Source organism: Mustelus asterias, chromosome 2, assembly GCF_964213995.1.
Source record: "Mustelus asterias chromosome 2, sMusAst1.hap1.1, whole genome shotgun sequence".
Lineage (NCBI taxonomy): Eukaryota > Metazoa > Chordata > Chondrichthyes > Carcharhiniformes > Triakidae > Mustelus > Mustelus asterias.
Genome location: NC_135802.1, coordinates 94426844 through 94446376, shown reverse-complemented (window position 1 = coordinate 94446376; position 19533 = coordinate 94426844). Strand labels below are relative to the sequence as shown.

General features: G+C 43.9%; 1 protein-coding gene across 1 annotated transcript in view; it reads right to left on the bottom strand.

The window, feature by feature from the left end:
- LOC144503618 (dynein axonemal heavy chain 11-like) overlaps positions 1-19533 on the bottom strand; it is a 383758-nt gene that overhangs the window by 20007 nt on the left and 344218 nt on the right. The window contains exon 77 of the mRNA XM_078228239.1: positions 15054-15296. Within this exon, the coding sequence (XP_078084365.1) occupies positions 15054-15296 (243 nt within the window). The remainder of the gene's footprint in view (positions 1-15053; positions 15297-19533) is intronic.

The window sequence follows — 19533 nt, the reverse complement described above, 5'->3', positions numbered from 1 at the left end:
TTGGAAACTAAATATCATTTTGGACTGAATCTAGAAGAATTGAATGTCTACTTAAAGGACAGTATAATATAAACCTGATTTGTTAAACGTTCTGTTCTAGTGTTTAAAGCATAAGTTATTAAAAATGTGTTTTGACATTAGTGCTTTCAGTTTGTTACAATAAATGTTTAAAATGTGAAATCTTGTTGTTTCATCCATGCAACTATTAATTAATTAAAAATTTATTTTTTAAAGTGTTATTGGTCTTTATGGTGATCATAATATATGAATATAAATTCTAAGTTCTGATGTGCCAAATGGATATGGAAATGGTCCTTGTGCCTAAAGGTGAAAGGCCAAGGGTTGTGACAAATCAATCATAATCAATTTCAAAGGGGGAGCAAGATTCACACAGTCAGCTGGAGGGACAGGGCCTAAGAAAGCTGGCAAAGCCAGGAATCCTGAGATCGGGATGAAGAAGGGCAACACTCCAACACTCACATGCAGAAGGGCAACCCTCCCCAGTCCCCTTCAAAAAGCAGAGCTCCCCAGAGTGACCACTGGCACTGTCCCCTAGAAATGCCCAAGCATGTTCCTCACCATCTACCTGGGGCTATACCTACCCCCGGTGCGGTCATCTTGACTGGCTTTCGTTTTTGAAAACCAGTAGTGATTCGCGTCAGTGTGATGTCATCCCAACTGGGTGGGAAGTGAGGACGAGGGCAGAAGTAGTGGTGCCAAGCCTGCTAATGATGGTAATTTGTGCAAATCAGGCTCACGTCCTTCCTAGGTGTGAACCAGATTACTGGCAGCGAGATTGGGGGGGGGGGGGGGTGGAGTGATCTCATCCTGAGATCTTTGCCGGTGCAGATCCTGCTTTTGGTCTCGTGAGAGATTTGATGGCCATTACAGTATTTGCACCCTTGGCAAATGCAGCTGCTACATTGCGGCCAGTGTTTCTAAAACAGGTATTAGTCCTTTGTTTGCATAAAGGGGCCAAATGTTTGGTTTAGGTGGCTATTTAATCTGTTCAAAATTGCGTGGTTTTGACAGGGAAGAAAATAAGAATAAGCTGTTCCCACTAATGAGAATGCCAATAACCAAAGGACAGAGATTTCAGATAACTATCTTATTAAATAAATAAACTATAATTGCTAAAAGAACAAGAGATGAGAAGTTTTTTTTAATACAGTGAATAGTTACGATCAGTAATGCAATACTTGAAAGGGGGTGGAAGCAGATTCAATTGTAACTTTTAAAAAGGATTTGGAGATACATTCAAAAAGGAAAATACGCAGGGCCATGGGGAAAGAGCCTATGTGGATACTTCTTTCAGAATCTGCACAAACATGATAGCTGAATAGCCATCTTATAACGCAAGGCATGCTCTGGCTTCGAGTCCAAAATGTGCACAACACTGATGTGCATTACATTCACTAAACCTTTACTTCTATAAAATAAGGTAGTGAAATAATCTAAAGCCTTAATGACAATAAAGCTATACTGTCTGTTAGACAGGCAAAAGATATTACTGTGTTGGTTTGGAGAAACTAAAGAATATCCCAAAATGCAAACCTCTCTATTTTGCAGGTTCTGGTAAAAATTAAAGGATTCATACTTGATGGGTCCATTTGCACCTCAGGCTCTGTATTAGGATCAATTCCCCATGCCCAGCTGTTCAATGTACGCTCCTTCACCCAGAATCTGAAAATCATTGCCAGGACTGATGTGGCTCTGACCTTGGCTATTAAAAGTATGCATCAGGTTCTCCTAAGAAATGACTGGAAATCTCTGACAGATCTTGAATGTGTGCATGTTTGCAGCATACGGGTCTCTCTGATGCATTGCTTGTCAGAGCCAGAGGATTGATCAGTGGAGTGCAGCCAGTAGCAGGAAAGAGCTTTCACTTCTGCTGTGGCAGAAATCCCCAGATTGCAGGGCAGAATTGACTACTTATGTGGTTATATGCTTCAATGCTATTCTGTTCATGAATGACTGGGCTATCACTTCACAAATGTGTAGTTAATCTGCAGCTGCAGGAATAGAGTTATACATATAAGGCCTGTTTCCCTGGCGGCTCCCATGGTACTTACATTCTACAAGTCAATAACTATAAAGACAGTAGGAATTACCGCTGCGGGACCAATAATGTGTACTGAAATTGTGACTAATGACATTCCTTGTATAATTCAAGAAGATGACCTGAGGGGACAAATCATGTGGCACATGCTTCTATTGAGGCTTTGATCAAACATATTACTGGCATCCAAGATTATCACAGCCTATTGTGCCCAGCCTTGCCCTACAAACATAGCTGGTGTAGGAATGGGAAGGATGGTTACCATCAGGCATAACCTCAACTTCCAATTACTTTCATCCCAAGTTTCAGATTCCTACTTGACTATAAAAGGTACCTGATGGGGAAAAAAAACTACTCTGGCTTCCAATTGCTGCTGTGAGTAGTGCCCTGCTGTCCCGTGAGGAAGCGGCCCTGAAATGCCAAGTTGGCCAACGTTCCTCACACCCACCAGAGTTGTATATCCATTTCCTCACCAATGGAACAAACATGGAGGGAGGGGGTAAGGTGCTGTACTAGTTGGTTCCTCATTCTGTTTGGTGCCTCATTATTGTGTTTGCTTATACTTGCCACTTCTTCCCCTCTGTCAAACCTAACAAATATTTACATTTGACAAAGGCTCAAAGAAATATTTGTCATGCATATGTGTGCAAGCATTTACCTTTAAGTGTACATATTTTAAAACTTACATCTGTTAGGTTCTCTACATCTCGTGTGAGGCTTGCTCCCTGCACAAAGACAAAGTTGCATTGACAACTATGTGTAAGTATTCAAAAGTGAAGCAGAACATTAGGGGCCGTCAATTCACTGCACTGCTGGCTATTTACCTATTTAAACCCTTCGAAGTTACGATAGATAAAAAGGGAAGGTTTTTTTGTATTATTTAGTGACTACTTTAGATTCTTGAAGTACATCAATTTAGGATTACTACAAAAAGAACAAAAGGAAAAATTAAGGGGGTTAAAGTTGGATAATTCCTGAAAATGGACACAGATATTCCAACGCACGATTAACCTGTGCTTCTTTGTTGCAATGTAGGCAGGATCTCTACATGCGGGGCCAACACTTGCTGGAGAGCGGTGTGGTGGTCATATCATGAGTGCCAATCACTACTTACAATCACTAGGGCGCCACGGTGGCACAATGGTTAGCACTGCTGCCTCACAGCACAGTAAGAAATCTCACAACACCAGGTTAAAGTCCAACAGGTTCATTTGGTAGCACAAGCTTTCGGAGTGTCACTCCTTCTTCAGGTGAGTGAGGAGTTGTGTTTCACAAATAGGGCATAAATAGACATAAACTCAATTTACAAGAATGCGAGTCTTTACAGATAATCAAATCTTAAAGCTACAGACAATGTCTGTAAGCACAGGTTAAAGAGATGTACACTGTCTCCAGCCAGGACAGTTAGTGAGATTTTGCAAGCCCAGGCAAGTCGTGGAGGTTACAGATAGCGTGACTTCTTATTTTGCTTACCCCAATCCAACACCGGCATCTCCACATCACGGCCTCACAGAGCCAGAGACCCGGGTTAGATTCCCAGCTTGGGCCAGAGTTTGCACATTCTCCCAGTGTCTGTGTGGGTTTCCTCCGGGTGCTCCAGTTTCCTCCCACAGTCCAAAGATGTGCGGGTTAGGTGGATTGGCCATGCTAAATTCTCCCTCAGTGTACCCGAACAGGCTCTGGAGTGTGGCGACTAGGGGATTTTCACAGTAAATTCACTGCAGTGTTAATGTAAGACTATTTGTGACTAATAAATAAACTCTAAATATAACCTGCACTTCTGAAAGGAGCGGTGTGCTGCCTGCATTGCTGTGGCGGTGCAGAGAACATTCTGAATATTGCGCAAAGGGAGAATCAACAACAGCTGATCGTGGGAGACAGCACGCACTAACGGTTTTGCTTTTGGGGTATAGCATTGGAAGGCTGGTGAAGAGGTGGAAAAAAGGGAAGATGTCTTGTATTCTCAGTGTGGGTGGGGGTGGGGTGAGGCTGGTAGCGAGAGAGTTGCTGGCGTAGGGGATCAAACACCTTCCAGACACATGATCAGAAGAGGTTATGGATGAGGTCAATGCCAGGAATATAGCCCAAAGAACCTGCATACAGTGCAGGAAGTAGTTTAATTGTCTTGTGTCAAAAGCAGTATCTTCAAATGCCACATCCTGCCGACTGCATCACTAGCATCATCCACTGCTTAGCTTACAACTCAACCACCAGCGATCTCTATCAATCGGGATTCATACCTAACATTGATATACTTTACCTCAGCCTCATCCTCTTAGCACTGTTAATATTGTAACCACATTTCAATAGCTGCACGCAGGTAACTATTGAACTATGACAACCACATCACCCAAACAGACTGCACAATCCTTGCTGATGCACATCACTCTCTCTCTCTCCTGCAGGAGAAGGTGGCTCACAACAGGAGACAGCTCAGATTAATGGGAAGGGGAGAAATGGGCCCGGATGTTTTAACTCTTGAGAGGGGACACTGCTGGCCATTATTGGAAGAGCCACTGCTGAGGCTGTGACCACTGGCAGGGTGAAGCCATTGAAGATGAGAATAGCTGCACATCTAATCTTCCTCTCATCTGACTTTTCCCTAATCATTGAATCACTATTGTGCAGAGGGAGGCTGTTCGGCCCATCAAGCCTGCACCACCAACAATCCCACCCAGGACTTAAATATCCCAGTCACCGTGCTGCAGTGGTGGTCTCAGGCTTGCTGCCAGAGAAGTTCCGACTGCTGCCATTATGGCTCTCGAGACAAGCGTGCAATGGGTCCGGCAGGGCATCACAGCACTCCAGTAGTTTGTTTTCAAATAGAGTATTAGTATTGCTGAGGCACCACACTGGGTGAGAGGCAGTGGCTCCGTGCTGTTGTCCTCATCTACATCGCCACAATAACACTACATTACCACAATAAAACTACATCACCACAGTAAAACTTGGTCACCAGAGTAACAGGAGGTCACCAGAGTAACACTGCATTACAGCTATCACACTACATCACCACAATAACACTACATCACAATAACATGACTTCTCTACAAAAGTACTACTTCACCACAATAACACAGACTTCATTCTCTCACCCCTATCTCTCCACATTGCCCTTGCCTTTAGGCCAGTCCAGCCATGCTGAGATGGTGCAGTTTGTAGCTAGGAGTTCCTTTACAGAGCTTCACATGGCCGTCCCCCAAGACCATCAGCATTACTCCTCACTAAACGCCAGCAGCGTCTCACCAGACAGGTTGTAGCCAATGGGGAAGCACCTCATAGGAGCACCTGGAACAGGCAAAAGCACAGCACAGTGGCTAGCACTGCTGCCCCACAGTGCTAGGGACCTGGGTTCAATTCTGGCCTCGGGTCACTGTCTGTGTGGAGTTTGTACATTGTCCCCGTGTCTGCGTGGATTTCCTCTGGGTGCTCCGGTTTGCTCCCACAGTCCAAATATGTGTGGGTTAGGTGGATTGGCCATGCTAAATTACCGCTTAGTGTCTGGGGGATTAGTAGGGTAAATACATGGGGTTATGGGGATAGGACCTGGGTGGGACTGTTGTCAATGCATTACCTGCACGCAGCGATTGAAATGTGGTTACAATGTTAACAGTGCTAAGAGGATAAGGCTGAGGTAAAGTATATGAATGTTGAACGGCCTCCTGCACTGTAGGGATCTATGCTTTACATAGACGAGGAATTAAAAGGGAATGTGCAAGGGTAATTAATTCATAACGCATTTAGTATGACATGATTTAATTTATAAATTTGAATTAGAATCGATACTTGTGTTGGCTTTTATGTTTGCATTGTAACCAAGAGAATAATGTGATGTACAGATGCATAAGTGAGCCAGGGTCACCTTTTATAGCCACAGGCAACGCAGTCTTTGAGGTTGGAGCTGTGGTTGCAGCAGTTGCAGATTTCAGTTAAAACCTCTCGAGTGAAATACAGATGTCTCAAGAATTGGTTGTAGCTGAAATTCTGATGAGAAAATTGCTCTCCAAACAGCCTCTGTGGATATGGCTCCTGCTGAGAGCCTCTCTTCTCCTCCCTGTTCTAGCAGTTTGTTCTGCTCCTCCATGATCATCATTCTGGAGGGTTTACCAATGACCAGAAACTGAACAGGAGCAACCATATATACTGTAGCTATAAGAGCAAGGCAAAGACCTGGAAATCTGAGGAAATTAACTCACCTCCTGACTCCCCGAAGCCTATCCACCATTAACATGCTATTTAACATTATTGTTTTTTACCACATTCTTCACACTCAGTTTCTTCCCATCATGTCACCATGGCCTCTCTATGTTTAAGTGAAAGCTATCTTGCTCTCTTGTACCTGAAAGTATCACCAGCAGGGAGGGTATGGAGATACTGGGGCTGAGCTCATGCAGATTCCATTCTCACTCTATACCTGCGCACCGATGAAAAGTAATGATAAGTTATTTTAAAAAGTCATAAGATCGGAACTGTTACTACAGGACTGACTAATCCAGAGGTAGCACAGTGGTTAGCACTGCTGCTTCACAGCTCCAGGGGCCTGGGTTCGATTCCCGGCTTGGGTCACTGTCTGTGTGGAGTTTGCACATTCTCCTCGTGTCTGCGTGGGTTTCCTCCGGGTGCTCCGGTTTCCTCCCACAGTCCAAAGATGTGCGGGTTAGGTTGATTGGCCATACTAAAATTGCCCCTTAGTGTCCTGAGATGCGTAGATTAGAGGGATTAGTGGGTAAAATGTGTAGGGATATGGGGGTAGGGCCTGGGTGGGATTGTGGTCGGTGCAGACTCGATGGGCCGAATGTCCTCTTTCTGTACTGTAGGGTTTCTATGACTGCCAATTACACAGGTGAGATCAGGGGGTCAGTGGGAGTTGCAGCAATTGGAGGTGAGGTGTTGGGACCATGATGATAACAATAGGATAATCGTATTCACAGTGGACAGACTGTCACAAAATGGCAAGATCTCTTTTCAGTACTTATTAATATCGCCCAGCTCCATTTTGAACTTTTCTTCTTTGATTTTACAAGTAATGCTCAGCAAGCGTCTTAGTCCATTTAGAAAATCTGCCTGATGCTTCTATCTGTACAATTGTGACCCCCCACCTCACATTTACTGCTTTTACACCTTATTTACTCAAATGCCAGTACAAGTATGTCCTTCTTGGAGAGACTGTTTTAAGATGCTCCATAAAGCTTTTGGTCATTTGCCCTAATATGTAGCTCGGTGTCAAATATTTGCTTTATAATGTGCCTGTGAAGCATTTTAGGACATTTCATTCAAAGTGCTATAAAAATACAAGTTGTCGTTGTGAATCCAGGTTAATATCACAGGGTGAAGTATAGGGTACCAGTGAGGAGTAGCTCAAGTACCCAGAGCTCAGGCACCTGGTCTCAGAAACAATATAGAAGTATAAACCGTAGGTGTGTACACTGGAGATGGTTTCCATGAGTATGCTGCAGATAGAGAATATGGTTGAGGATCCATTCCACTCAGGCAACTCGGTTTGTGAGGCAATGGAGAAAATTCCAATGACAGAATTTTACTCGACCCTCCCGGTGGCTTCTGCGCGGGCAGGGGTTAAGAACATGAAATTGCATGGCCGGGCTTCCCTCCAGGTTCCTGCCTGTCCCGACCCAGTTGTAATTTTACACTGGAGTGGGTGGGGCCCATCCACTTAATGGCCACCTAAGGGCCTTTTCCTACCCAGCCTCAAATTGTAGGCTAGCGGGCAGATGACTGCTTAGGCTGGGGTGGGGAAAGGCCAGGTAAAAACAGAGGTCTATCTCAGGCAAGATGGGCAGGAGGAGGGTCGCCTCCATCAGAAAGTCCCTTCTGAGTGAGGCACCCTCCCTTTGAGGCCCAGTGACCGCTGGAACTTCCTCCTCCCCTCCCTCAGCCTATACCCCAATCAGACCCCTCGCAACCCCCCAGACATTTCCAATCCTCATCACCCTGGGACCCCCACCGCTTATCTTCCAGTCCTGGGAGGTAGTTCCAGGCAGATCCCAGCAATGCCTCTTCTGGCCATTGCAGCCGTGCGCCTGGAACGAATGGAGAGCTGCCTGCCAATCTGACTGGCCAACAGCTCTCCAAACATGGCACTTTCTCCTAAGTGAGGGTGGAAGTGCCACGTTACGCCAATCAACGCTTTTTGGAGCATAAATTGGCATCAGGGTTGCTGGGGTTGGTGAGGATATGTTCATGGCTCCCACCATCCTAAAAGTTCAAGCCCAGGTGAGTGGCAGTCCAGAATAGATCTGCAGTTACAAAACTCTAGGGTACAGTCAAAGGACATCAACTGCACTAAGGGAAGGTCCACTTAATCTTCAAAGCTTCTCGCAGAATAGGACCAACCAACTACCTTACCCCTGTTGACCAGGTGTAAGATTGCGAGTCTGCAATGTTATAGGCCTAAGGGGTGGATACATTGGCAAACAGTATCACTTGGAAGTTCCAGTATATGCAACAGGTCTGTTTGTACATATTTTTGCTGGAGTTTCTGAATCTTTTTCCCTTTTAATGGCCAAGACTGGGATGGGCTTTACCCTGAACCATTTCAGGATGTATTGGTTTTGTGAAGATTGAGTACTAGTGAATAAATAGAAAATATTCTCCAGGGGATAACTGTCAGGACATTTATGTGACACTTAGGGGCCGATTTTATCAACAATTTGTGCCCGTTTTCGGGCACGAAATCGTGGTAAAGTCGGGTGTGAGGCCTTTATCGCGATCTGCACCCACATCCGCGCAGATTGCCACTCTACCGAAACCCGGGAATGGTGGCGATCCGCTTCGCGCCCAGAACGGGCGCAACGGCGATTTAAATTCATTTGCATGCATTTAAATTGAATTAATGAACTGCCCGCCCAACTTTATCAGCATTTCCCCCTTTACCACTGCATTTGCCGATCCGGAACCGCGCCATTACGGACCTGCTAAAAAGAAGTCTGAGTCGGGTGCTCCAGCCTCTGAAGGGCGCGTTCAGTGTTTCCAACGGCTCTCTGACTCAGATCAGTGGTTGGGGGGGAGGAGGGAGGCGGGTCAGATCATTCTCTGGTTGGAGGGGGGAGGAGGGGAGTGAGGTAAGATCGTTGTCTGGTTGGAGGGGGGGGGGGAGGAGGAGGAGGCGGGTCAGATGTATCTCTGGCGGAGGGGGGGGGAGGGCCGATCGTTGTCTGGTGGTGGGGGGGGGGGGGGGAGGAGGTGGGTCAGATGTTCCTCTGGAGGGGACGGGGAGTGAGGCCAGACCATTCTCTGGGGGAGGGGGGGGAGTGAGACAAGTTCATTGTTGAGGTGGGGGGGGGGAGTAAGGTGGGTAAGATGTATCTCGGGGGGGGGGGGGGACGACGACAGATGGATCTCTGGTGGGGGGGGGCAGGGTGGCGATCGATCTGGGTAGTAGGGGGGTGGGTAAGGGGGACAGTGATGGGTGTGTGTCCCCCACTACCCCCACTACCCAGACCAATCGCCACCCCTGCCCCCCCCACTGATCGCCCGCAGAGTGGCAGCAGACCCCCCTGCCCCCCACCAGAGATCCATCCGCCCCCCCCCCAAGATACATCCTTGCTCCCGCTTTTCGCTCCCGGGCCGCTTTCTCCATTTTTGTGGCTCGGGAGCGATCTGACACAGGCGTGCTTTTTCCAATTTTTTTCTAACTGCGCATGCGCAGTTCAGAGCTCCGATCGTTTCGACCACGCTAAGCCCCGCCCACAGCGCAAATGGGACTGGAGATGGCTGAAAGGCCCTTAGTGAAAGCAGTTGTAATTAAAAGCAGAAAATGTCAGAAATAATTTGCAGTTCAGGCAGCATCTGTGGAGCGAGAAAAACAGTTAACAGGAGGGATTTTCTACCCCCTCCCTGGCGGCGGGCGCAGTATGCCATTGGCTGGCACTGGGATCGCTCCATCCCGCTGCTGTCAGCAGGTTTCCCTGCTGTTGGCACCCTCTGCCACCAGGAATCCCACGGTGGGGGGTTAGCCGTCGGCAGGAACGGCCAGGAAAGTTCAGCCGACATTTCAGGTCAATGGTCTTTCATCAGAACTGAAGAAAGACAGAAATGTAATCTGTTATAAGCCATGGATCCAGGGACTTCTGGCCAATTAGACGCAAAATTGGCTTGCTGGTAGGAGACAGAGGATGGTGGTAGAGGGCTGTTTTTCAGACTGGAGGCCTGTGACAGGTGTGTCACAGTGATCAGTGCTGGGTCCACTGTTGTCATTTATATAAACGAAGGGTGCGCCCTTTCCAGTTTTATCCAAATTGTTTATCCAAAAAACAACCCTCTACCATAATCCTCTGGATAGGGACAGAAAGAACTAGAAGAAACGTCTGTGATAGGGTGGAGGGCAGAGGAGAAGCAGAAAGCAGTTGTTGAGTAATTGCCATCATATCTCCCTCACTGTTCTCAGGCGCCATCTCAAATAAACAATGCTGGAGGGATTGTTACTTCTTGCATGCCATTATCTGCAGGTGGGTGGACCATTTCTTTCTGAGCTGTATAACCACATGCATACAGCAAGGCCACATTTCATTCTCACTGGGTTATATCCTTAAGGATTCCCAGATCTATCAGGGCACATGCAGCACAATTTCAGAATCCTTATCGTCAGCTACATGATCACGGTGACTTAAGAGTCATAGAGGCATACAGCACAAAAACAGGCCATTTGGCCCAACTCGTCCATGCCGACCAGGTTTCCTAAACTGAACTAGTCCCATTTGCCTGCATTTGGCCCATATCCCTCTAAATCTTTCCTATCCTTTTACATGTCCAAGTGTATTTTAAATGTAATTGTACTCACCTCTACCACTCATTCCATATACGCACCATCCTCTGTATGAAAAAGTTGCCCCTCGGTTCCCTTTTAAATCTTTCCCCTCTCATCTTAAACCTATATCCTCTAGTATTGGACTCCCCTCTCCTAGGGAAATGACCTTGACTAGTCACCTTGTCTACACCCTTCATGATTTTATAAACCTCTATAAAGGTCACCCCTCATCCTCCTACACTCTGGGGAAAAAAAGTCTCAGCCTATCCAGCCTCTCTTTAAAATTCAAGCCTTCCAGTCCTGGTAACATCCTTGTAATCTTTTTTGCACCCTTTCCAGTTTTATCCAAATCATTTATATAAATGATAAACAACAGTGGACCCAGCTCCGATCCCCGAGATACACCGCTGATCACAGGCCTCCAGTCTGAAAAATAACCCTCTACCACCATCCTCTGTCTCCTACTGGCAAGCCAATTTTGTATCCAATTGACTAGTTGTCTCTGGATCCCATATGATCTAACCTTACCGACTCGTCTACCATGCAGTAACTTGTCAAAGGACTTGCTAAAGTCTATGTAGAAAACATCCACCGCACTGCCCTCATCTATTTTCTTGGTCACCCCTTCAAAAAACTCTATCAAACTTGTAAGACACAATTTCCCATGCACGATTTCCCAAGTGGCATACTCGTTCTCTGCTGCTGCAGCTTGGTAAAATAGCCACACCTACCCAGTGTTATTTACATGTCATCTGATGGCTTTAGCAGGCAACCTGAGTGACCTTCAGGCTTACTAGATAAGATTTTCAGGGGCACTTTTTGACTCAGAGATTTGGTAATTGTCTAATTCTCATCCTATTTTCCCTTGATATATGGCATGTGTTTCCCAAAAGTGGGTGATACTCCTAAATCGATCCAGCCTTGAATCTCTTTGAGGTTATTTTGGTGTGTGCCATTTGATTTCTTCACCAACATGCTAACAAGGACATTTTTTACTGCATATAATTGCAGTGAAATACATTTGTAACAATCTCCTGTGAGATATTATTTTGAATATTAAATCTGCAACTATGATAATATGTGTAGAATAGTGTTGTGCAAGTCTGCACAAATAGTAAACTGTTGTACTTCAGGTGAAAATTAAGATCGTAAAAGCTAAAGTAAGTGAAAGTACAAAAATTGCATTTTCCTTTTTATTGTTGCTTATGCAGTTTTCCATTTTTGGATTTGTTCCAAAGAAGTGACACAATGGCAATTCTGCTAACGATTTTACATTCAGACATTAGACACACCAAGTGCTAATCTGTATTCGTTCTTCAGACAACTAGGTGCTAGAGTAGGTACTAATAGCCATCATCAATGCTCATCAACAATAGCAGCATCTATGCACTCAGAATTGTTATTTTTTTCATTACTAGTGTAATATGTAGTAGGTTCTCCCAAGTAGCTTAACTCATTTATTCACAACTCCACTGCCAGTGACAGCAAGCAGCAATCCAAATAAAAACAGAAAATGCTGGAAATACTCAGCAGGTCTGTCAGCATCTGTGGAGAAAGAAGCAGAGTTAGTGGGGGGGAGAAATTTACCAAAAAGTGGAAGAGCGTTGATTCCGGCAATGTGTTTCTCTCCAGAGAAACAGATCGGCTTTCTCTCCAAATCTTATGACACTCTGCCTAAAAAAAATCAAGGGGGTGTGTTTCACACCGTCATGCAGGGAGGTGGGGCCTCAACACGCAAAGCACGGCTGGGGGGCACTGAGATTGGGGTGCATGTTGGCACTGTCAGATTGGCACATCCATGGTGCTAACCTGTGCCAGGCAGCAGTAAGAAGTTTAACAACACCAGGTTAAAGTCCAACAGGTTTATTTGGTAGCAAAAGCCACACAAGCTTTCGGAGCTCTAAGCCCCTTCTTCAGCAGTGCCAGAGGTCATTGCCAGAGCACTGCCTGGCCATGTCCCTCTCCCCCGGGGCTAGAATTCCTTTATTCCCTCTCCTGGGGAGACCCCCACCAAAGGTTCACGTCAGGGTGCACCTGCTGTAAACCGCGCCAATGTGACGTTGTGACAGCGTGATGTCAATTTATGGCGAGGGTAGTTTAATCATATTGAAATCTATTTAAATTCATGTAAAGCGGGTTCACATGACACCACTGATGAGGGGCGGGGATGATCTGAGATTGTGATCTCGCCAGCGAGATCTGCGACTTCCAGATCTTGAACCCCTGCCAGCATTTGCATGGACAGCGAACACGGGCTCAAGATCCCATCCAATGCTTTGAGTCTAAAATGACACTCCTGAATAACAAGAGGGGTAGAAATGTAATGGAATTTATTCTGTTAAAATAAAGAGTTGGGGGAGGGTGGGAGCTGCAGGTGCAGCCAAATAGTAGGTCAGGAATATGTTAGAGGGTAAGAAAGATTAAAAGACAAACACAAGTGAAAGGGAGTAGATGTTAATCGCAGAATAAAGGTAAACACTATCTGGACGGCACAGCGGCAAGCACTGCTGCCTCACAGCGCCAGAGACCTGGGTTTGATTCCCGGCTTGGGTGACTGTCTGTGTGGAGTCTGCACATTCTCCCTGTGTCTGCCTGGGTTTCCTCCGGGTGCTCTGGTTTTCTTCCACAGTCCGAAAGACATTCTTGTTTAGGTGCATTGGCCATGTTGAAATTCCCCTCAGTGTACCCGAACAGGCGCTGGAGTATGGCGACTTGGGGATTGTCACAGTAAGTTAATGTAGGCCTACTTATGACACGAATTAATAAACTAAACTAAGATACAAACTGGTATCTGTGGGGATAAAAATCAAAATGGAGGGCAGAGTTCATGTTCTGAATTTATTGAACTCAATGTTGAATCCAGAAAGCTGTAAAGTGCCTAATTGGCTATAATATACATGATGTGGTTTCAAGCAGCAGGAAACACCATCTTTCCATTTCCCCCCTGGTGTTTAACAAGGCGTTTACCAAAACTTGCTTTCATAAAGCTTCTTTAATTTTCTTTGCTCTCAGCTCTGACAAAGGGTCATCCCGACTCGAAACGTTGGCTCTCTCTCCACAGATGCTGTCAGACCTGCTGAGATTTTCCAGCATTTTCTGTTTTTGTTCCAGATTCCAGCATCTGCAGTATTTTGCTTTTACCATTCAAGTAGGATTTTTTCTTGCAAGCTACATCACTGCAATCAGCAGGTGACATTTTTTTTTGGTTCAAGCCAAAACTGATTCCAACTCTCTGCCAAGCAACTGAGTGGGGCTGAAGCAGACTGTTCACATCAGGTGAGCTTGCAACCACATATTTGACGCATCACCCATACTGCCTACTTAAATAAAAAGAACAATGCTGGAAAATCTCAGCATGTCTGGCAGCATCTGTGCAGAGAGAAGCAGAGTTAACGTTTTGAGTTCAATATGACTCCTGTCACCTCTCTCTGCCCCCTGCCCCAGCTGATATGCTGCTGAAACCACTTGTCATGCAATTGTTGGCACTAGAATTAACAATTGTAATACTGTTATAGCTGGCCCTCCAATATCCACCCTCCATAAGTTTGAGCTAATTCAAAACTCTACTGTCAATATCCTAACTCACAAGTTTCACCAACACATCAGCCTGTGTTTGCTGATTTACAGTGGCTCCCAGATTGGCAACACCTCAATTTTAAAATGCTCATTTTTGTTTTAAATCTCTCCATGGCCTCACTCCTTCCCTACTTCTTTACACCCCCTGCCCCCTCTCTCCCAAGATATCTGTGCTTCATTAATTCTGCCCTCTCGTTTATTCCCAATTGTAATGTTTCCACCATTGGCAACCATACCTTTGGTTCAAGAGTCCCTAAACTCTGGAAATACTTTTCTAAATCTCTCTGCCTCTCCCCTCCTAACAAACCTCTGTGACCAAGCTTTTGCTCATCTGCCTTACTATTTCCTTACGTGATTCCTCAAATTTTATTTGATCCAGCTCCTGTGAAATGCCTTGGGATGTGTTATTATGTTAAATACATTATACAATTGCAAGAGTTATTCTCTCTTTAAGATGCTTATTGATCTGCTGTGTGCCATTAGCAATTTGTTTTTAATTTAAATAGGCATTTCATGCTCTGTTCATTTTTATATAAACATTAAGAAAAAGATAAGTTAAATCAACTCTGACCTATTTCAATTTTTGCACATTAACATTGTAATATATTAAGAAAGATTAATGATTGTTATATACAATTGTACAGGAAATCTGACCTTTTCCTCTGTCGTCTGTGCAGATCCCTCTCCAATAGATGAATCTCTCGGCTGCATCTCCACCAGTGTCCGAAAGAGATTATCTGACATTACGGTGAGGAACTCGATTTCAGCATTGGAGTGCAGCCCATACAGCACTGGGCTTTCTGGAGGAAGCATTTCGTCAATATACTTATGGTAACCAATATAATCCAAGTTGGGAGGAGCAATAAAACCTGGTGTCAGTGTCAGCTCTCCTTCAAGCTAAATTACAACAAAAGATTTGCATCAGAAAGCATATTTTGATAAATAACAAGAAAACTGTATTTTATTAAAATAATGGAAATCAGTGCATTTAAAGTTGATAAATATTAAGGAACTAAATTATAGTTGCTTGGCAGTACAGAATTTGAATATTACTGAAAAAATGAGACATTATGTTGAAACTTTTCACCTTGCACTCATCAGGACAATTTGCAGGCATACCAATAATAAAGGGAACAACAATCCATACTGCATGAGAAGAGAGTGCTGATTGGTTGGCGAGTGGACGCACATTGGTAGAGACATCGTTTGACTTTGAACAAAAGCTTGGCAGTTAACTGTTCCCTGTTGCATTCTCCATGGCAACACATCTACCAACCAATCAGCACCCCCTTCTCATGCATTATAAACTGTGGTTCCCTTTCTTATTGATATTTTTGCGAACTGTCCTGATGAGTGCAAGACGAAAAGCTTCGAACAATATGCAAGCTAAATTATCTTGGTGTAATACGCAATTAATGTGGACTTTAATTTACAATATATTTAAAGCAATAAGTGAACAAAATAAATGTGATTTCAGAAGTATTTATAAAGCATAATGTTTAATTGAATGTAATTTTAGAAAATAACAGGACTGTAATACATTTCCATGTGATGCAGTAAGGTGCAGTGGAATGTCTCAGGTACTTTCATGCTACAAAACAAACACACAGGAGTGATTGACCTATAAAAAAATCAGTGATCGGACAGGTTGAACACCCATAGACATATATCTGATTCATACTTCTTAACCAGCCAATAACATATCAGGCAAAAATAACAGTCTCTTGGTTCTTGTATTAGTAAAACAAAGGTAGTTTTAAGGGATTTATATTTGTATTGGAAAACATTAAAAATATTAAGTGGGTTTAATTTAAGGAAGGAAGGGTTAAACCTCAAATTAGATTCATGATGGACAAAGGTGTTTGTATGTGTGCGGGTTGTTTAAGTTTAAACCGGGATTCTATTGTGCTTAAAGAGGACTATGGCGTGAAGAGTAAATAAACCAGCAGAGGTTGTTTAGCAACTAGGGAACTTGTAAGATAGAATAGCTTTTAAGTTTTATTTTTAGCTGGATATATTGCAGTTGAAGGAGGACACCTGGGAGTGAATCTCTTCCAACTCTTCCAGGAGAATCACTGGACAAGACAGGAGCTGCAAAGAGGCAGGCTTCCCAAAGCACCAGTTATAGTCCAGATAACAAGGGAATTGGGACAGAAAGAATGTCTTAAGTTGACTGAAGTTAAGAGAACAGAGACCAAGGTATTGGTCAGAAGAATTAAGGAAGAATAAACAAACTGTTCTGAGGTAAAGCAACAATTGCAGTAACCGGATTTAAGTGGGAAAGCAGATTTCAGAGGTAAATCAAAAGTTTGATGCCATTTTAATAGAGTCTGTTAAAACAATTGTGGACAGTTTGTACGGCAGTCAAGACAAATACATCCTAAAGGGGGTGGTGTATAACCTGGATACCGGATTTGCTGTTAAAAGTGGGGTGGAAGCTTTCTTTAAAGGCATTATTTGGAAAACCTGGACTGGATTTCGGAATGCAAACCACTAATGGAAAGCATTATTGTGAAAGAAGATTTTAGTGTTTTTTTTCCTGGAATTTGGAAACTCTCATTCAACAGTCACCTGGGGAGATTTTGAGGAGAAATCCACAGACATTCACTTGAGGTTCAGAGTGGAGAGGGTGTATTTGACCACAGTCACCTTGTGTGTTTAAACTAAGGGATGTTGTGTTACTAAGACTATAGTAGTTTAAGACATGCTTTGTAATCTATGTTTATCTTAAAATCTGTGTGTATTTGTTAAGCTAAGAAGTAAGGAAGTATTGTATCATAATGTAATGATTTCATGTTTATTATTTTTTTTCTTGTTAAAACTAATTAGTGGTCGTGTGACTCTGTTCCTCCATGATTTATTAACAAAAAAGTAAAAGTTACATCTTTTGAGCCAGAGTTCCATTCTGGAAACTTCCTGTCCAGTTCTAACATCAACTTGTATTTAGTTTATTTATTAGTGTCACTAGTAGGCTTAAATTAACACTACAATGAAATCACTGTGAAAATCCCCAACAATATATATATATATATCCTTGAATCTGTCTGAAGACCCTATTTGAACTTCTGTATATTGCATCGCAAAGTGTAACCTGCACAACTCAAGTGAGAGGAATCTGATTTTACATTTTACCAGTTAAACTCCTTTATACAATATGCTTGCTTTTGTGCATTCTTCTTTTTGGCCCTGATTAGCACATTTGCATTACATGCTCACATCCAAAAGTGGCTAGCCATTCATATTTCAGCGACTGAGACCGACTGATCACCTCGTTAACTTCTCTCCTTCATTAAAAATTATGACAACAGTTTCAGTCCTGCCTTCCCCAACTTCAGGTCAATTTGGGCAAGTTGTAAAAATGTAGCTTCCACAAATATAACTTTACATTGGTTGCTGCGTCCCTTAGTGCCATGCAAAAGTGGCTCAATTAAAAAAATATATTTTATGGCATGTGGCGTTGCTGGCTAGACAAACAATTATTGCCCATCCCAAATTGCCTTTGAGAAGGTGGTGAGCTGCCTCTTTGAACTGCTGCAGTCCATGTGGTGCAAGTACAACCCACATGTTGTTAGGTAGGGAGTTCCAGGATTTTGACCCAGCAAGAGTGAGGGAACAACAATATAGTTCCAAGTCAGGATGGTGAATGGCTTGAAGGGGAACCTGCAGGTGGTGGTGACATCTGCTACCCTCGTCCTTCTGGGCGACAGAGGTTTAGAAGCTGTTGATGGTGCCTTGGTAAGTTGCTGCAGTGCTCCTGGTACACACTGCTCCCACTGTTGGCCAGTAGTGGAGGGAGTGAATGTTGGAGGTGGTGGATGGGGTGCCAATCAAATGGGCTCCTTTGTCCTGGATGGTGTTGAGCTTCTTGAGTGTTGGAGCTGCACTCATCCAGGCAAGTGGGGAGTACTTCATCACACTCCTGACTTGTGCCTTGTAGGTGGTGGACAGGCTTTGGGGAATCAGGATTCCTGAGTTCTTCTCAGCAGACTTAATTCAGGGATTTGCTGTCTTTAATATGTATCCCTTCCTCTGTCTCAGATATGACAGACAGCAAGAATATTTGAACTGTGCTTCAGATAATCCAAGCATTAGCAGCAAAACAGAAAGGGCTCTTAAAAATGAAAACGTGGATTTTCCTGTGGCGCGGTGGCTCCTCTGCCCCAGCACTGGATAGGCCATCTGCTCCTGTTCTTCAAGTGGTTTGGAATATTTTGGGCGGCTTATAGCACTGTCTGGATTCCTGGCAGAACATAGCACCACAAAGCAGGGAGGGAAAATGAGCATTTTCTGCAGGTGGGGCCTTCTATTTGCTGCTACACAGCAACATGTACTTATACTCCTCTGAGATTGTGACAAATTGCTGGTGTAGGGAGTTCCCAACTCTGCCCCTCCTGTGTCAATGGTCTAATTTGCACCAGGCACCTCCCTCCCCATTAGGCTAAAATGAACTCTCGGACGAGGTCGGGACCCAGGGTATTTGGCAGAGAGTGCAAGATGCATTGCTTTGCCATACTTCTGCTGGAGTTACAGTGGGAGAGTCATGGATTATCAAACCTTTTCGTTCTGCTACTGATGCTGAATCAGTCCAAGGAGAATGAAGGAAAAAAATGAAAAGTGTTGGTTTGGAACTATCAGTACAGTGACAGCATGTGGGAAAAAGGTTTGGTTTTTTTTGAATCATGCATTATGAATATTGCAGATACTTGATATCCAAGAACATGGCACACAGAAACCATAAGGAATAAATATCACTAAAGCTCCAGGAAAAAAAACAGGATATGCCCTAGAATCAATGAGGAATGAAATGCGTAAACGATCAATGCTTTTTTACTTGATATTTTTCAGAGCTTTACAGATTAGCAAAAAGGTACCTGAGCAGTCAAGGTGGTTAAATAAAGCTTCAATATTTAAATATAGAAAAAGGGACAATCCTACTATTTACAGGCCAGTTAACTTATCAACAGTGGAAAATTGCTTGAAGGCATTCTATGCAATGCTATAAATTAACATTTACACAAAATTGTCAGTTTGAGCTCTGTTTGCCAAGGGTGATGTGAATAAGCTGTAAAAATGTAGTTCCCTACTTTTACAATTCTAATAAATAATTCTTTCTACACCCCCCCCTGTTTCAGTC